The 16,641-nt window shown below is 40.0% G+C and overlaps 1 protein-coding gene across 2 annotated transcripts in view; it reads right to left on the bottom strand.

The window, feature by feature from the left end:
- The window catches only part of MLLT3 (MLLT3 super elongation complex subunit), a 136,114-nt gene that overhangs the window by 17,687 nt on the left and 101,786 nt on the right, over positions 1-16,641 (bottom strand). For both annotated transcript variants that reach the window (XM_040580302.1, XM_040580303.1), the window contains exon 7: positions 4,068-4,137. In XM_040580302.1, coding sequence (XP_040436236.1) covers positions 4,068-4,137 — 70 coding nt within the window. The remainder of the gene's footprint in view (positions 1-4,067; positions 4,138-16,641) is intronic.

Below are 16,641 nucleotides of genomic sequence, written 5' to 3'. Positions count from 1 at the left end.
GGCCACAGCTGAAGTAAGTAAAAGACTGTCATGCCAGGAGAAATTGACTATTACTTTATTATTATATTATGCAACATTGTTTTGCATTGCTGGGTTTTAGCATTTTTTGCTTTCTCAAAGGTATTACATGCGACTAAAGATCTACAGGGACATACTGATCAGTAATAGTACACTGGGACATGGTTTAGGGGCAGCCTTGGCAGTGTTAGGTTTACGGTTGGACTCAATAACTTTAAGGGTCTTTTCCAACATAAATGATTCTACGATTCTATGACTGTTAGGTTAATGCACGTACTGCGAAGCAGAATCTAAAAAATCGTTCTGATGAACATATTCTGGCCAAGGCAGCCTTTGTCTCCCTGGTTTTTATATATTTAGCTTTAGCTGGTGCCTTTATTTCAGGGTCTATTTCAAGTCAAGTAAGTGCTTTGCCAATGTTCATATGTAAAAAGTGCATCAGTCCCATGTAACACCATGCTATCGCTTTTTTGAATTAACAGAAGGTACAGAGCTTGACTTGCTCATAGAACTGCATTAAACTCAGTTTGGGATTTTGGTTTTATTTTGCTCTGCTGTAAAAGTCAGTTACAGAAAGAGGTGTATGCTTAACGTATCTGGGAAATGTAAAACTACAGCTGCTTGAAATAAGAACAAGCAAATGCAGTCTAGAAGCGGGGAGGAAGCAAGACTGATGCCACAGGGCATTTAACTCTGAACTAAAGCCCATCTGAGACATGAAGCAGCAAGTGAAAGCCACACTAATGCCTGCAGGATTAGTGAGTACTATTAGGATTCTGTAATTCCTTCACCCAGGAAACAATGAATACCAACGTGACTCAAGTGAGCCTCACAGTGTTCTTCAAATGGAGATGAAGCTTGCAGCTCTCTACTTGCTAATGGGAAAACAGTCAAAGAGTATCATCCCTGGTCACTGCCAGAAGATAAGATAGACCTCTGTCTGTCAGGGTCATACTCCTAACAGGGCAAATGCTCCCTTCAGGGGAGGAATGGCTTTATGGGTTATTCCAGACCTATCAAGGCTCAGGTTACAGGCATTTTGACTAGTTTTGTGTGAGTGACTTCAAAGTCAATGGTGAGAATTATTTACCACTAAAAGTGCACTACAACTTTCATACATTGGTGGTTTGGGCAGGTTCAGATCAATGGTTTCTTTTTGTTTTCACATCCCATAGTTGGCTAGGAAGAAGACCAGATGGTGCTGATGGGCGGATTCCTCATGGACCAGACACTTGCACAGTTGACAAGGGAAGGGGACTTATACTGAAGTGCTTCTTGTCCACACCACCACCATGGAATGAATTGCCATAAAGGATTAGAAAAGAGAATTACATTATAAATATACAAACATATCTCTATGTTTCAAGCGAGATAAAAGGGTAGAACACAAGGGTACTTCCACAGGCTAGGCTTAGCCAAGAGAAGCTACTTTCCTTACACCTTACTGGGCAAAGACACTAACAATCACCATCAAAGTCCTACTGAAGAGGGTAATCTTTGCACTGAGAGCAGATGAGTCTCACTCCACTCTGTAGGCCAAAGCCAGCTTCTGAGAACATGTCCGTCTCCTTTCCACAATGTACAGGAGGAAGAATATGATAGAAAAAACTTGGTAAAGGACAGGTGAAATGAAAGCATCATCATGCCCTTGATGGTAAAGAGAAGAAAAGATCAGTAGAAGGAAACATAAAATAATCAACTGAAACCTAATTTTGTAATGAAACTTAGTATGACATATAAATAGCTGATCTTGCATAGAACACCAGCACTTTACAACGCGGAAACCGGTATCTATGCTCACAGGTCACCTAAAACATCAGTCCTTGATTTTATTTTTAAATAGAACCAGAAGGAAAATCAGCACACATTCCTCGTGGTTCCTACACAGCCTGCTCTTTCAAGCTTAAGCTAATTGCTTATTCTTGCCTATGTCTTTTTTCAAGCACAGCACAGGGGAATTTTATCCCCTGATATTTCATTGCTGTGTTCTGGGACAAGCAGATAGTCCTGTCTCAAGTTGCCACCAGGCTTATTCCTCTTCTTGGAGAAAAATTAACTTGGACTCTTGGGACACATACACCACTGACAGACCCAAAGGCACTGAACAACCTGCCATACAGACAAGTTTTCACTTAATGTAGGACTATGCCTGCAACTCTACATAGGCATTTTGTATCCAGCTGGGTATTATTTTCAGTGGACTTTCCTAAAAATCAGCAACACATTAATATCTAGATCTTTTTTTTTTTTTTTTTTTTTAGCACTCAGTGATGTCACTGTTAATCTTCTGCTCCTTGCTAACACTTAATTCAGAATTCCATTACAACCTTTTTAAGGGTTTGAGAAGTTATCTCCTAAAGGATCAGAATATTTAAGGCCAAGAGCAAGTACTCTTGGTAAGGAAACAGAAGTATCAGAGTAGGCCCCAAGGGCCAAAGCACTTGAAGGAACTTTGGTTAGCCCGCTGCTTAAAAGGAGGTGAAAAAAGTTCATGCTGCAGTTTACTTGACACTTGAACGAGCACTGGAGTTTGAACACAAGAGAAAAAGAGCAATGGCCCTGGCAGGTAACCTCTCCATAGGGAAAAAAGCATGGGTTCTGACCAGAACGCACCACAGTATGCCTCACACTTCCTCCCTTTGATACACAAATGCACAGCCTGAGCAATGAACACATTTAGTTAACTGGACCTCCCAGAAAGAAGCAGTAATCACTATTCACTGTGGCAAGAAAGAGGAGACATATAATGCTTGCACTTCAAAGTTGTTCACATCAGAGGAAAAATGATCCACCTATTCTTGAGAAGGTGCAAAAAACTGAAAGACAGTCTGCGATACATCTTGTACATGAACCAGAAGAAACGGATGGATCCAGTCTGCCCAGAAAAACATACTGAGTCAACAGGTTTTTTGCTCAACATAAGGTAACAGATACAGGAATGTATAACCAAATCTTAGGCTTGTAACAGGCAGTTCACAGCATTAATGAATTTTATATGAGAGCAAAAATGGGGTTTCAGCAAGAAGGGGTTCTTTTTAGCCGTAGGCAAAAATCTAATGCCTGAAGCCAGTCATCAACCACATTTAACTTCACCTCTTGCCTTCTTTCATCTGGAGTAACAGCGCCAGAACACATTAGAAAATTAGTATCAGTCACCTACAGGAAGGCAGCATGACAGATTGCATCATGTGTAGATCTATTTAAAAACAAACTGCCTGCCTCAGGCACTAATGTGTTTTCATAACCTTAAATCAAGTCTACCTTTGAGGAATATAAATGGATAAAACAAATGCAATTTTAATTAGTCAAAAGCTGCTTTTTTAATGCTCCTGATCCAAAGAACAAAAAAAATGCTGATTAAGAATGTATCAGTTGTACAATCTTATAAACCCAGGTAAAAAAGCCAAATGGGAACTAAGAAATAGCTCACGTAGAATGAATTTCAACTTCTTTATAGAAAACTTGCCTTGGCAAGTTGTCTGGGAAGAAAAACACATTACTGAATTCCAAGTACACAGTAATTATTAGCCAGAAAACCAAAATGCAAACTTAAAAGTCTGACCATCATCATCTCCTGCCATGTATCTATAGTAAATACTGTATGCTCTTAAATCTTCCCGATATTATGGGAAGATCACAGCCCTTTGAAACAGTACACATGCACACATCTTTGGGCTTCCCATGGGAAGCCACACCTTCCTGACGAGGGCTTCAGATGGAGCCAGGTGCCATGCTACCTAACCCTGGAAAAGAACCTCAGAAACAGAAGTTCCTTTGAGTTTAGCATCTGTTAAGTGACTGGCATGTAGTTAGTGCTTCTAAATAAATACCCTTCACACCCTTTTCTCAGATACACATTTCCTCCCCTTTTCTTTTGTCCTGACAGCCACATCTGAAAACAACCAGAGAAAAAGTCTTTAAAGCAAAACTGTGGTCAGTACAGGCTGTGAAAGGCAGCAGAAAAGTGGTAATGAGACGCCACCAGTTCTGTTTTTCTTCACTCCTTCATTTCACGCATTCACTTTAAGTTTCTTTTCCTTTGCTGGTACCTTGTTGTCTGCTGTTTTGAGATGGTGTAAAACCGGAACTGGAACTGGAGCTGGAACTTGCAGGACTGGGCTGTTCAGATTTAAAAGGAAAAAAAAAAAAAAAAAAGAAAATTAATATAGTCAGAAACATTTTTGCCTAAAACTCTTAATATTCGCTACTGCCTAAGGCATGCTGTCACGAAAAAAGAACTGTGGAACACAATAATACTCAAAGATCTTTATTTCAGGTGTCAGTGAGGCAAACATTGTGGAAATTGCTATGCACTCAACATACGTGCACACTACTACATCATTCACATTCTTTACTACAGCCAATATCCTAACGAGAAGTTCTCAATATCTTGTTTGAAAGGCTGCACATGACAGCCTAAATGAGCTCATAATAGATCTAAGGCTCCTGCGTCCTTGTCATAATGTAGTTGCAACATTTCCAAATTAGTAATGATGTAGTAGAATCAAAAACCAGAATACCACCTGAGCCAACCACACTAAATGCCAGAAAAACTAGTCAGTTTTCTTTCTTCTTCCTTAGAAAGTAAGTTTAAAAGACGAGGATTCATAATAAACTTTTCTGCTGTTACTGGATTTGTCCTCATTCCAACACTTTCCATATGTATAAAGACCCTACAGATGGTAACAGCGATTGAACAAGAAAGATTGCCTTGTTAGACAATTATCTGAAACCCACAGATTACAAAAGACAACTACAATTTTAAAACAGAATTGTTTAAATCAGTTTACATTATTTAACAGACAGTTCTAAATTATGTTTTTCCACTGTTGTTTAAAATGTATAAATTTCTCTCTAAAAGTATATAAAATTACAGAGAAAGGCTTATTACTTAATCTAAAAATTCTGTATAATTTTTCTCATAGTGGTTAGGGCTTATGAGGGTTGTACTGAGAAGTCTTGCTTCCTGCTGACATGCTGCATGTCCCCATATACTCTTTTGCTGTTTCTTAGGCTTGAAGTGCATGGGTGTCGGTACGTACTTGCACCTACCGACATCTGTAGATAAGAGGAAAAGAACAAATCTGGTATGTGGGCACAGCAGACGCTAACAGAGAATATCAAACAAGAAAGGAGCGATCATACAGAAGGAATGGTGACAATCAGGTTAGGAAGTAAGAATCTAAAATTCTACTATTGAAAAGAAAACTTGCTTGCACTTTAAACTTTATACAACTGTGTTATAGTGAAGTGCTATCCAGGCTAACGGAAGTTTTCTGACTCTCCTTGCCTGTATGATATCCCTCATGATTAAGTTCGAACCAAACTGCTCTCAAAAATAACTGCAGTACTATCCAGTCACTTTAAAACTCAGTTTTCATGCACACAGGCTACCTAAGCCTAACAGTTACTTTTTGTCCATAAATCAACCTATTGTTGCCTTTTGTAAGGAGTAGGCAGATTTACAGCCTTTCATCGCCTTTTCTCACAATGAGACACACCTACTTGGGCAACAGAATGCTTGAGAAAAACACTATTAACATCTGCTCTCCTCAAATCAATACCAGCTCCAGTCCTCACAGTCAAAATATGAACTCTGGACCTGACTGTATGGATATATACAGCTTGTATACAGGTGAATCAACCCTGTGCACGAAAACCCAACCCAACCAGCACGACAAGCAGTTTCTGAGTACCAAGACAGATTCTTACATGGCTCACAGCATCAGACCTTTTTGGAAGACATTGCAGCACCACTTGACAGTGCTCCAAAAATCAAGTAATTCTGAAAAAAAAAATTTTTTTTCACTGTCTGAACTTCTGCAAAACCATACAAGATTTTTAGCTGTAAAGTAAGTATGATAACTGATACTGTGAAGTCAGTCAAGGAAAAAAAAACCTAAGACTTGATTTGAAGATTTAGAAGGCAGGCATTATTTATTACAGTGCTTGGAGCACGGGGTAATGTCTCCTCCAAGCATGCTCACCAATTTAATCGAGGGTACACATTATATACAGTAGAGTACTTGCACATTCATAGTGTATTACATATGCACTTTCATTCACGTTCAGGACTGGTTACAAGTTTCTTGCTTCTAATGCAAACTAGTGTGCACCCTCAGACAGCGCTAACAAAATTTTCTATCAACTATACAAGGTCCTGAAGCGGGAGTTTGCTCTCTTTTGCAGGGGGTGGGGGGGGCTACTTGAGTGGGAGGTCCAATCTCCCAGTGCCACAATTATCTTTGTCCTACTTTCAACTGATTTTCTGTGGGCTGCAGCACGTTATCAGCTTGTCTCCTCTTGTGGCCAGAACTTCCTCACTTGGAGGCTTCTTTCTGCATGATTTAGATAACAGTGCTCTTATCATTGGGTCTTTGTTTCCTGAGGTTGACTCCGTTGATTAGAAGTCCTTTCATTCACCAGTTTTGATGACTTGAGAGTCAGCTTGGACTAAACTTTGTGCACTGATTCATTTAATACCAGCAACCTTCCCTTAATAGAATACTTTGACATAAATGTATATACAGTGGTATCTATACAGTGGCATCATAACGCGATACAGACTGCCACTGATGAAGAACAAGAGTCAATGCAAACTTTAAAGACAGCACCATTCTGAAAACTAATTTAGTCTTCCAGCTTCAGGTTACTCTTAAACATCTGGTTTATCTGTCACTTTCGGCTTCTTGCAACAAATTTACTAGCTGACAACTGGTTTCTGAGTATTTCCATTAACTGTATTTTTCCCTTATTAATTTCAACATGTACTTTTAACTTCTATAAATATAAAATCCATTCCCTTAAAAAAGTAACAAACATTGAAAGACTATCATATTCAGTTTTAAATTCAGTTGAAGAAGTGCTAAAACTGTAGGGAAAAGAAAATACCACACAGATGCGGAGACAGTGATATTTGCCATTATGAAAACGTCACTACTTTTTTTTTAACCATTTTTGAAATGAAAAAAGGGAAAAGGCCTGGTCTTGTTCACACTATAACGCATGCAAACACCAGTGAATTCTTCTGTGTCAAAACTTTTTCTCAGTATTAACTAAATGAGACAGGATCACTAGAAGGAATGGATATGAATACAGATAAAGTTTTTACAATATCTTCCTGGTAAAAATTTCACTCTGCTGTAGCAAGTTGAGAAGTCCAGTGAAACAAATGATCATTCACACTTTTTTTGAAAAAAGTTCTTAAATGCCTCTTGAAACAATTTACATTATTTTCTTAAACAGCCCTATCTGAAAAGTTATTCCAAGAAATACAGATTAGCATAAACGATAAAATTGCTAAGTATCAGAAATTAAACCTAGCTTTTCTGACTTTGAGAAATCTGGGTGAGAGCGCACCCAGAGGAAACAACTGCTTTTAACATAAGAATGAACATTATTAACAGAAAAGACTTGTCTTTTTAGAAGGAACTAAAAATATGCCTTCCATCTATGAATATGGATTAGTGCTGACTGCGCTGATGCTTCTAGTTACCAGAGGCTATCTTTTGTCACTTAAGCAGCGCTTTTTGACAGTTTTGCAGGCTGTTATCCCAGACTTAGGTATTTATGGCTTTACTCACTTGGGCTTTCTGCTCTTATCCACTGGCTACTAATCACCAAACAGAATTATTTATTTCTATGGGTCTGAAATTAGCTAAAGGGTGTCCTTCAACAATGAAAGCTTAAGACAGTACCAGCTTCCTTCCTAATAGCTTTTTCCTGTTTTACTCGTTTTCTTTTCCCCCAGACAAGCTAATGAGAGTTTGGGCCCAAACTGTTCATTAGTGCAATGACCCGGTATGATTTATTGCATTCTTAGACAGTCTATTTCATTTTAGTGCTCTCACACCGATGCAAAGGAGACACTGGCTTCTTTATTAGGCCTGGTTGAGGGAATTCTGTGCTTTGAAAAATTTCAGCAAGAAAAGGGAAGTTTCTTTGGCTCAAGTTTTCCCTAAAAAGGCACCTTTTTCACCAGTTCTAAATCACTTGGCTTCTGTCATTTCCAAGCCCTTGTCTGTTACTACAAGTAGTACAACAACTTACTCTTGCAAAATTGCGAACAATTTTCAGGCAAACTCACCTGTTTATGACACAGGATATAATAGAGCTGTTTCTGTAATATCTCATGGTTGAATGGATTCATCTAACTTCTAACAATAACCCTCATCATTTTACGTTCCTAATTTACACTAAAAAATAGAAAACGGTTGTATGTGGGTGACAATGGCTTTTCTCACCTTCCCCTTAATCTTTTTTAAGGGAAGCTTACATATTGTTTCCTGAAATAAAATTTCCGTTGTGTAGTAATATCCCATTTCCTACCAACCAGTGTATAGATTTCCTATTTTTACACACAACAGTCTAAAATTTAAGTTTCCCTATGCCGTACATACTGAAAAGTCTTATCCACTTAAAAGTGCTTATGGCCGAGTATTGCTTCCACTGCTGCTTTATCCAAAGTTAGCTTCAGAAGGAGGAGCAACATGCTCCCGCAGGACAAGCTGCCTTTGCTAACAGGACTCCTGTACTTAAAATTCGTACTGCCTCTGAAGCGCCCTGTCACTGACCACCGTCTCAGCATTTAGCAGAGTAATCCAACCCATCTGTAGCTCAAAGGATGGAACAATCCCACATCTGCCACCACCACAGGGAGACACCATTTGGGTGTCCATGATACCATAAGCTTGAACTGAGCTGCTTGCACCCTGCCCAAATTCTGTATCACCACGTCTTCCTGTCACGCTGCTACATTAGCAACTAACCTCCAAGGCAGGGTTAAAACTGCTCCTTTTTAACCATTCACAAAGGTTGGCTTGCACACTGCAAGCTCACAGAGAGGATGGAAGAATGGGGTAAAGAGTGGGAAGTGGAATTCATTATTTTCTTATAGAAATGGAAGTATTTATTCATAACATTTACAACATTCAAGGAACTAAACAATTCTTTAGAGAGGTAATTTAAGGATCTGTAAACTTTAAACAGCAAATCCAAGATTATTGATTTTTGAGAGAAGGCAGAGACAGCCATTTGCAGAGAATGTGACCTAAGGTACTGATACAATTAACTGCCTTAATTACTATAATTTCAAACAAAAATACCAAATCGCTGATGGAGATGAGGTTATTTGTTAATTAAGTTGACTCTGTACCTGCTACCTGAGCAAGTCCATGGGCCCTGATGGGATGCACCCATGAGGGCTGAGGGAGCTGGCAGATGTCACTGCAAGGCCACTCTTGATCATCTTTGGCTGATCACAGGGACTGGAAGAAGTGCCCTAACATTGGAATATCACTCCAGAATATCACTCCTGTCTTCAAGAAGGGCAAGAAGGAAGATCCAGAGTACTATAGGCTGGTCAGCCTCACCTCAGTCCCTGGGAAGGTGATGGAGCAGCTAATCATGGAAACCATTTCCAGACACTTAAGGATGCAAAAATCATCAGGACCAGTCACAGCATGGCTCCACCAAGAGGAAGTCACGACTGACCAACTTGATACACTTCTGTGATGAAATGACTGGCCTGACAGATGAAGAAAGAGAGGTGGATTCCGTCTACCCAGACTGTCTTCCCTAAGATCCTCATCGACAAGCCGTTCATGTACGGACTGGATGAGCAGACAGTGATGGGGGCTGAAAACTGGACGAATGGCCAGACCCAGAGGTTGGTGATCAGTGGTGCAAAGTCTATCTGGAGGTCAGTAGCTAGCAGTATACCCCAGGGGTCAATACTGGGTTCAGTCCTGTTTAACATCTTCATTAATGATCTGGATGATGGGCCAGAGTGTGCTATCAGCAAGTTTGCTGATTACACAGAACTGGAGGAGTGCCTGATGTGTCAGAGGGTCATTCTGCCACCCAGAGGGACCTTGACAGATGGACAGAATGGGCCAAACAGGAACTTCATGAAGTTCAACAAGAAGCGTGAAGTCCTGTACCTATGAAAGAACCACCCCATGCACCAACATATTCTGGGGCCCACTGAGCTGGAAAGCAGCTTGGCAGAAAAGGACATGGGGGTCCTGGATCTGGGGATCCTCACAGATCTTATCAACGTATATTAATCTGAAAGGAAGGTGCAAAGAGGGTGCGAAGGGGACAGAGCCAGGCTCTTCTCAGTAGTACCCAGTGACAGGACAAGATGCAATAGGTACAAACAGAAACACAGGAGGTTTCCTCTGAACATCAGATGACACTTTTTTCCTGTGAGGGTGACCAAGCACTGGCACAGGTTGCCCAGCAAGGTTGTGGAGTCTCTTTACAGGTATTTTTAAAAGTCTAGATGTGATCCTAGGCAACCACTCTAAGCGGCCCTGGGTGAGCAGGGAAGTTGGACCAGATAGCCATCAGATGTCCCTTTTAACCTCAAGCAGTCTGTGATTCTATGAATCTGAAACACATCCTTCATTTAACAATTAGAATCCAGAAAAGACCTTAAGACAAATATTGCAGCTGTTTTGTCTGAACAATTGCACTGGATGAAGCAGGATTTGTGTTTCTTTAGAGACTGTGCTACTGACACATGTATCTACTTTTGAAAGAAAATCTCTTTCCTTCTATATTGATACACATATTTTATCTTAGCTTTATAAAAAAGACAACTGAGACACTGCTAACATAAAAACATAGAAATAATCTAGTATAAGACTTAGAGTCATGCACAGGAGTCTGAGCTAACACATGTGGATAAACAATTCATTGCACAATAGAGTTGAAAGATGAAGCACTAGTGAAGGCTGCTGCCTGCAGGAATATTTTTGCTGAAGAAGAAACCTTACTGGTAAGAGTAGAAGACACATAGGCAAAGAACTACAAGTGATAATATGATGGTTTCTCATGTAGAGCAGCTGAATACTACAGTTCCAATGGATTTCATGCCTACAAAATAACGAGTAAACTAAACGTAAAATAAACTAAAAAGGTGCATGTTCATGAGAGTATGAACATGGTCCTTAAGAAACTGAAAGAGGCAAACTGCAAACTGAGGAAGTTCTTGTCAGATAACCATGAAAACTCTGTTCTGAATATGTAGGTAATGTTGGCAAACGCAGGATTATATAAAGTTCTAGGCTTTTCAAACCTGTCCCTAAAAATTGCATTATCTAGACCATATTTTCCCAGAAGTGTGTGAAAAGGCATCAATATTTGTAAGAATTAATAAAGTACATGCAGCACAATGTGGGGAAGTCTGAATTACATTTAAAAAAACCCCAACAACATCAAAATGGGGTCCACTGATGAAAGATGAAGATATCCTAAATAAATCACTTGTGTTGTGTTTCAACCCCAGCCAGCAGCTAAGTACCACGCAGCTGCTCGCTCACTCCCCACCCTGGTGGGATGGGGAGGAGGGTAAAAGTGAAATCTGAAAAGGGTAAAACCCATGGGTTGACAGAAGAACAGTTTAATAATTAAAAGAAAAATAGTAACAACAACAACAAAAATAATAATAATGAAGAGGAGAGAGGGAGAAAAAAATAAAACCCAAGGGAAAACAAAGAAGTGACACACAACAGAACCGCTCACCACCCGCTGACCGATGCCCAGCCAGTCCCCCAGCAGCGATCGGCAGCCCTAGGCCAACTCCCCCCACTTGATGTACTGACTGTGACGTTCTATGGCACGGAACGCCCCTTTGGCTAGTTGGGGTCAGCTGTCCTGGCTGTGTCCCCCCCTGGCTTCTTGTGCACCTGCTCACGGGCAGAGCATGGGAAACTGGAATGTCACTGACTTAGAATAGGCAATAGTGAGCAACAACTAAAAAATCAGTGTGTTAGCAACACTATTTCATACTAAATCAAAACCACAGCACCGCAGCAGCTACTAGGAAGAAAATTAACTCTTATCTCAGTTGAAACTAGGACAACTTGTTTGAAGAATATTGCTTATCTGGCAAGCTCAGCGGCATGAAAGCCCTGTGACAAGAGAATAGCGTCACTCCACTCTGGTAAGACTGGAAAGCCCAAATTAAGCTGACAAGCAATACTCAGATACTGATTTTCTGGGACTTCAACTTCACAATTTTTAAATTTTGCCTTTGAGAACCTTCACACATTCTATACACAAAGCTCCGATAAGCCAACAAAGGAGAAATGTGTTTTAGAAAGGAAGTCAAATTCTCAATTTTAGTGCTAGTTACAAACTCGAAAATTCAGCCTAGGTATTAAAGCCAGTGTGAGAGTTTCGTGCAACTAACCTACATTTTCTGCTCTAATGGAACTATCAGCAATGGTAGAAGGTAGGTGGTAGCTATTCTGGCCAGCCCTGACAGGTGCTGTATCAAAAGCCAACACTTCCCAATTCTCCTCTCATGCCCTGTTTTCTCTCCTGTGTGCCCTGCTTCACATGTCAGCACTGAGAAGGGCAGATGTTGATGCAGTCCCAGTCTCTGAAACTGAACTGACAATTTGCTGTCACTCTTTGTGCAGTAAGCAGGTTCTTCACCTAAATTCTCCCAGATCTGAGGTCCTGATGTTAGGAATTCATGCACTTCTATTAACAAAGAAGCAACCGCAGAACCACCTCAGTACATGTAGAATGTTTTTTATGCATGTTATCCTTGCACTACATTTCCACATCATTAGAGATCTGGTCTTCCCAGCAGGTACTCATGGACTTTGCAAATTCAGTGAAGTTCCTCTCTTTTCTTCTATAGCTCAGACTCTGTACAGCACCCCCAGCATGACCCTACACTAAACCTTTACTATGCAGAAGTCTTGTCAAGGTCATACACATAAAGTAAACACAGATGTAAGTACAGGAAAAACAACAGCTTTTCTTCTGAAGTGCTGCTTCAGAGTCTCTATGCACTGTCTTTGCTGCTGCAGACTGCTGGCTCCTGCACCCCCATGTCAGAAAAAAAAACTGCATCCAAAATTTCACTGTTAACTAGAGAGATCTAGTGCAGCTCTTACATGCCATCTCTGTTGGCCTCTGTCAGCTTCACAGCAAGCCTCATTGTATTTACTTAACTCCTGGGATTAAATGATTATGTGAAAATCTCTGCTTCCATTTACTGTACATTCCAGTTTCAGTGAAAAGTTACACAGAGAAAAATACAAAAAGCTACTGATACAGTAACATACAGGTAACTGAAGTTATTGAAAATATTGGGTACTTATTTTCATTATTTAAAATGCTGGCTAAACTATGATCTCATGTACTACAAACCCTGATCAATCTTGAGTTTTACAGTGTTCAAAGGATCAAAAAGGCTGCATATGGCACAAATAAATGAAGCTGAACCATCACACCTACAAACTGTTTTATTTAGCTAAAATTGTAACTTAGGAAAATTTTATTTAGTCCCAACAGTCCTCTGCTAAAGCAAATTTAGGTCACTGAGAATACCAAGAGTGACTTTTTCCTTTTGCCTTGAACCCGAGAAACTCTGCAACTGAACTGTTATTATCCAGAATACTCAAACCATGGCTATTTGCTTGATGTTCCTGCTCGCTTGTGATATTTCACTCTCCTTGTGGAAGATGCAATGCAATAATCACTGTCTTGAAACTAGGTCCTCTTCATCCATAGAATAAAGTTAGAATGTATTAACTAAATCATGTTAAAGAAGCATGGGCAATGGAAAAAGATTATTCATATAATGAAAGACATTAAAATTACCACAGTCTTTATCTACTCTTTTTTTGTCATGGTTTAAACCATTACACTTTTGTGGTTGATAATTTGAAACATTAAAAACACACGGGGTTAGACTTTTATGTAATGTCCTTCCACTATTTAATACATAAAATTACCTCACACAAAACAGCAACATTACTTGATTTACTTCTGTCCTACCCACAACTGATCACCAACAATATTTAAGGGCATAAATTTTGCAATGGTTTTCTGAACAGCATAATCAATGTTGAGGCCACCGGTCCAGTTACTGCTGCCCTGGTTCCCATTATCCCCAGATATGTGAGTAATCTTTCCTTGGGACATTTGGGCACCAATAGAGCTGACCGTTAACCTCAGCTACAAAACACAGCTCTTCTGGTGATGAAGTATACATTATCAGTCCCCTTTTAACATTCTCCTCTTACTCTGAGGCAATGATACAAGTCTTGTGGATATTTAAACAGATTCAGACAAGTTCAAATAGCTCCATTTATCTGTATCTTCTAACTTTGCTGTCTGAAACATTAATTCCTACAACACAGAACATAGTTTCCTTCACTTTTGTCAGGTGGCTTGCAGCACAGTTGGTACACAGTAAGTGATTCCTTCACAGAGGTTCCGACATCCCCAACAAGAACAGGTAACTTGTCCCAAGACAAACTGAAAAACCCTACATACATGTCCTACAACCAGGCAGCCCTGTCTTGCTGTGCTACACGTGTGCAAGGACTATCATTTCAAATGGGATAAAGTCAGCAATAATTAGCAAATTTCTTGATCCCGCCATAGCCACACAGTCTTACAACAAAGAAGTCTGAACACCAACGCTATATGCACCTACTTGTTTTCAGCCCCCAATGGGGATGCACGGTGTGAAATATTGATGCTTGAAGAGAAGCATTAGAAACCCCACTAACGTACCTGGGGCCAGAGGAAGCACAAACTACACACTTCAGTTGGGCAGAAAAGGATTTCTGTTTTCCAGGGAAGATGTAAGCCTGCTTAAAGGCTTTTAATAGAAAACGCTGGGCTTTATAGAAATTACTACCAGCACAGCTGAATGTTTTATTCTAAGCTTTTTGGGTTTTTTGTTTCGAGGAAAAAGTGTGAAGAAAATTCCTTTTGCAACATCTTCTTACAAAAACATCAGCTGTACTAAGGTATTGACCAAGTTGAGTAAGACAGCAGTACTGAATGATGACACAGTGAGTTAAATCAAATTCACACCAGCACTTCTTAAAGTTTAAGAGAATGACAGTTTTCTTATTGCTGCTATGGTGATGCAGGACCACCTTCAGCAAACACCCAAACAATTGTTAAAATCAGTTGCAGGTACGAGGCTCTCCCTAAACAGTAACTGCTGCCTGGCATGCCTTGATTTTGCAGTGAAGGAGTGGAAACTGTTGTCACGAGGGAACAGGATTTCACGCAGAGGGCAAGAAAGAGCACCGCTGGATTACACCCACCTTCACTCATTCCCTGTACCAGGGTAACACATGCACTTCAGTACTGGAAGAACAGTGACACACAGGCACTATCACCCTTGAGTTTGGTGCAGGCACATGATATTCATCAGGAGCATCTGCTGCCCATCCCAAAAGGGCCCCCCAGCATCCCCCTATGGTGTGGCATCAAGTGCCAACACCCAGCACAACTCCAGGACTCCACAGCATGGAAAGCCGAACAGTAGCCCCTCATCAGCAAGCAATGAATTGTCATTAACTCTACACAGGCATGACACACTCAGTAGCAGTGGGTCCAGGCAGTCTTTATCCTGCCTTGATAAAACTCAGACTGCAGGGGATTACCCTTCAGGGGATTACTCAGTCTTTAAAAAGTAAAAATTAAATTGTGCGCTTATGGTGTGTCCTTGAGAATTCACATCAGTCATCGCTAGATTACAAGCTTCTAAATGGGAAGCGTTATGAAAATTATCTAATTAATTTCGTGGGGAGTCTGGCAGCAAACCTTCAAAAGTACATGAGTAAAACATGCCATTTTTGCCAAAGAAAACAACTGCAAGCTTGATGGTTCCACATAAAAAATGAAAGGGCGTAAAAGCCTTGGATAGATCTAACTATTGTAGACATAGTTAACATAGTAGACAACTAACAGGTGTTGGATTTTATTTTAGCTATATGGAGCCATTTATCTGGATCACAACATAACGTATATAAGTAGATAAAGCAACTTCAAAGCAATGAAATCTGTATCAAGAAGATGTCACCTGATCACAATTAAAATAAAATATCCAGTCTTTAGCATTTTGACTGCATTCATCTAAGCCCTGCAAAACTGTCATGGCTTTACTGGACCAGGCACAAAGGGTTTTTTTGCCACAAAAGAAAGAATGTAATTAAAATATTGGCACTGCGCATACCCAGTTAAAATCCTTACTTTCTGCACGCTACCAGGTGAATAGAATTTTCCAGGGCTGAAATATAGAAAATAAGGCCCCAATCTAAAAATGCATTTATGCTAACAATGACTTAATCCACACAAGTCGTGCCCACTGAAAGGAATGTAGTCAACACATGTGAATAAACTAAAATACTGAAGCCTGAACTAGTAGCTTAATAACATAGGATGTTATTTCTGTGGTCAAAACATGACATTGCCTAAAACTGAAAAGAACAACTCAATACCCATGACTTTGCCTCATGAATGCAGAATTTCCTGACTCTCATGGGATTACATTTGCAACTAACTAATGTATATTTAACCACATCTACATAGTTTCTCCCCACTGCTTTATTTCTAAATCCTACACATTTTTGTAAGGCAGTGATTCCCTAACACACCATGGTAACAAAAGTATCTCAGTTTAACATCCAAGCTTGCTGCTAGAGGAATCACTCCCTGTCAATCTTGCTGCTTCCCCATCCACCAGTGGTTCATCTCACCACACACACAGAGCAGCTTAATATGCACCTCTGCTTTTGTGAGCAAAGCCAAAGCGGTTTTGCCTTCATAGCAACAGCTAATAAAAATAGGCTT

This window comes from Falco naumanni, chromosome Z, assembly GCF_017639655.2.
Source record: "Falco naumanni isolate bFalNau1 chromosome Z, bFalNau1.pat, whole genome shotgun sequence".
Classification (NCBI taxonomy): Eukaryota; Metazoa; Chordata; class Aves; order Falconiformes; family Falconidae; genus Falco; species Falco naumanni.
This window is presented reverse-complemented; position numbering and strand designations above follow the sequence as displayed.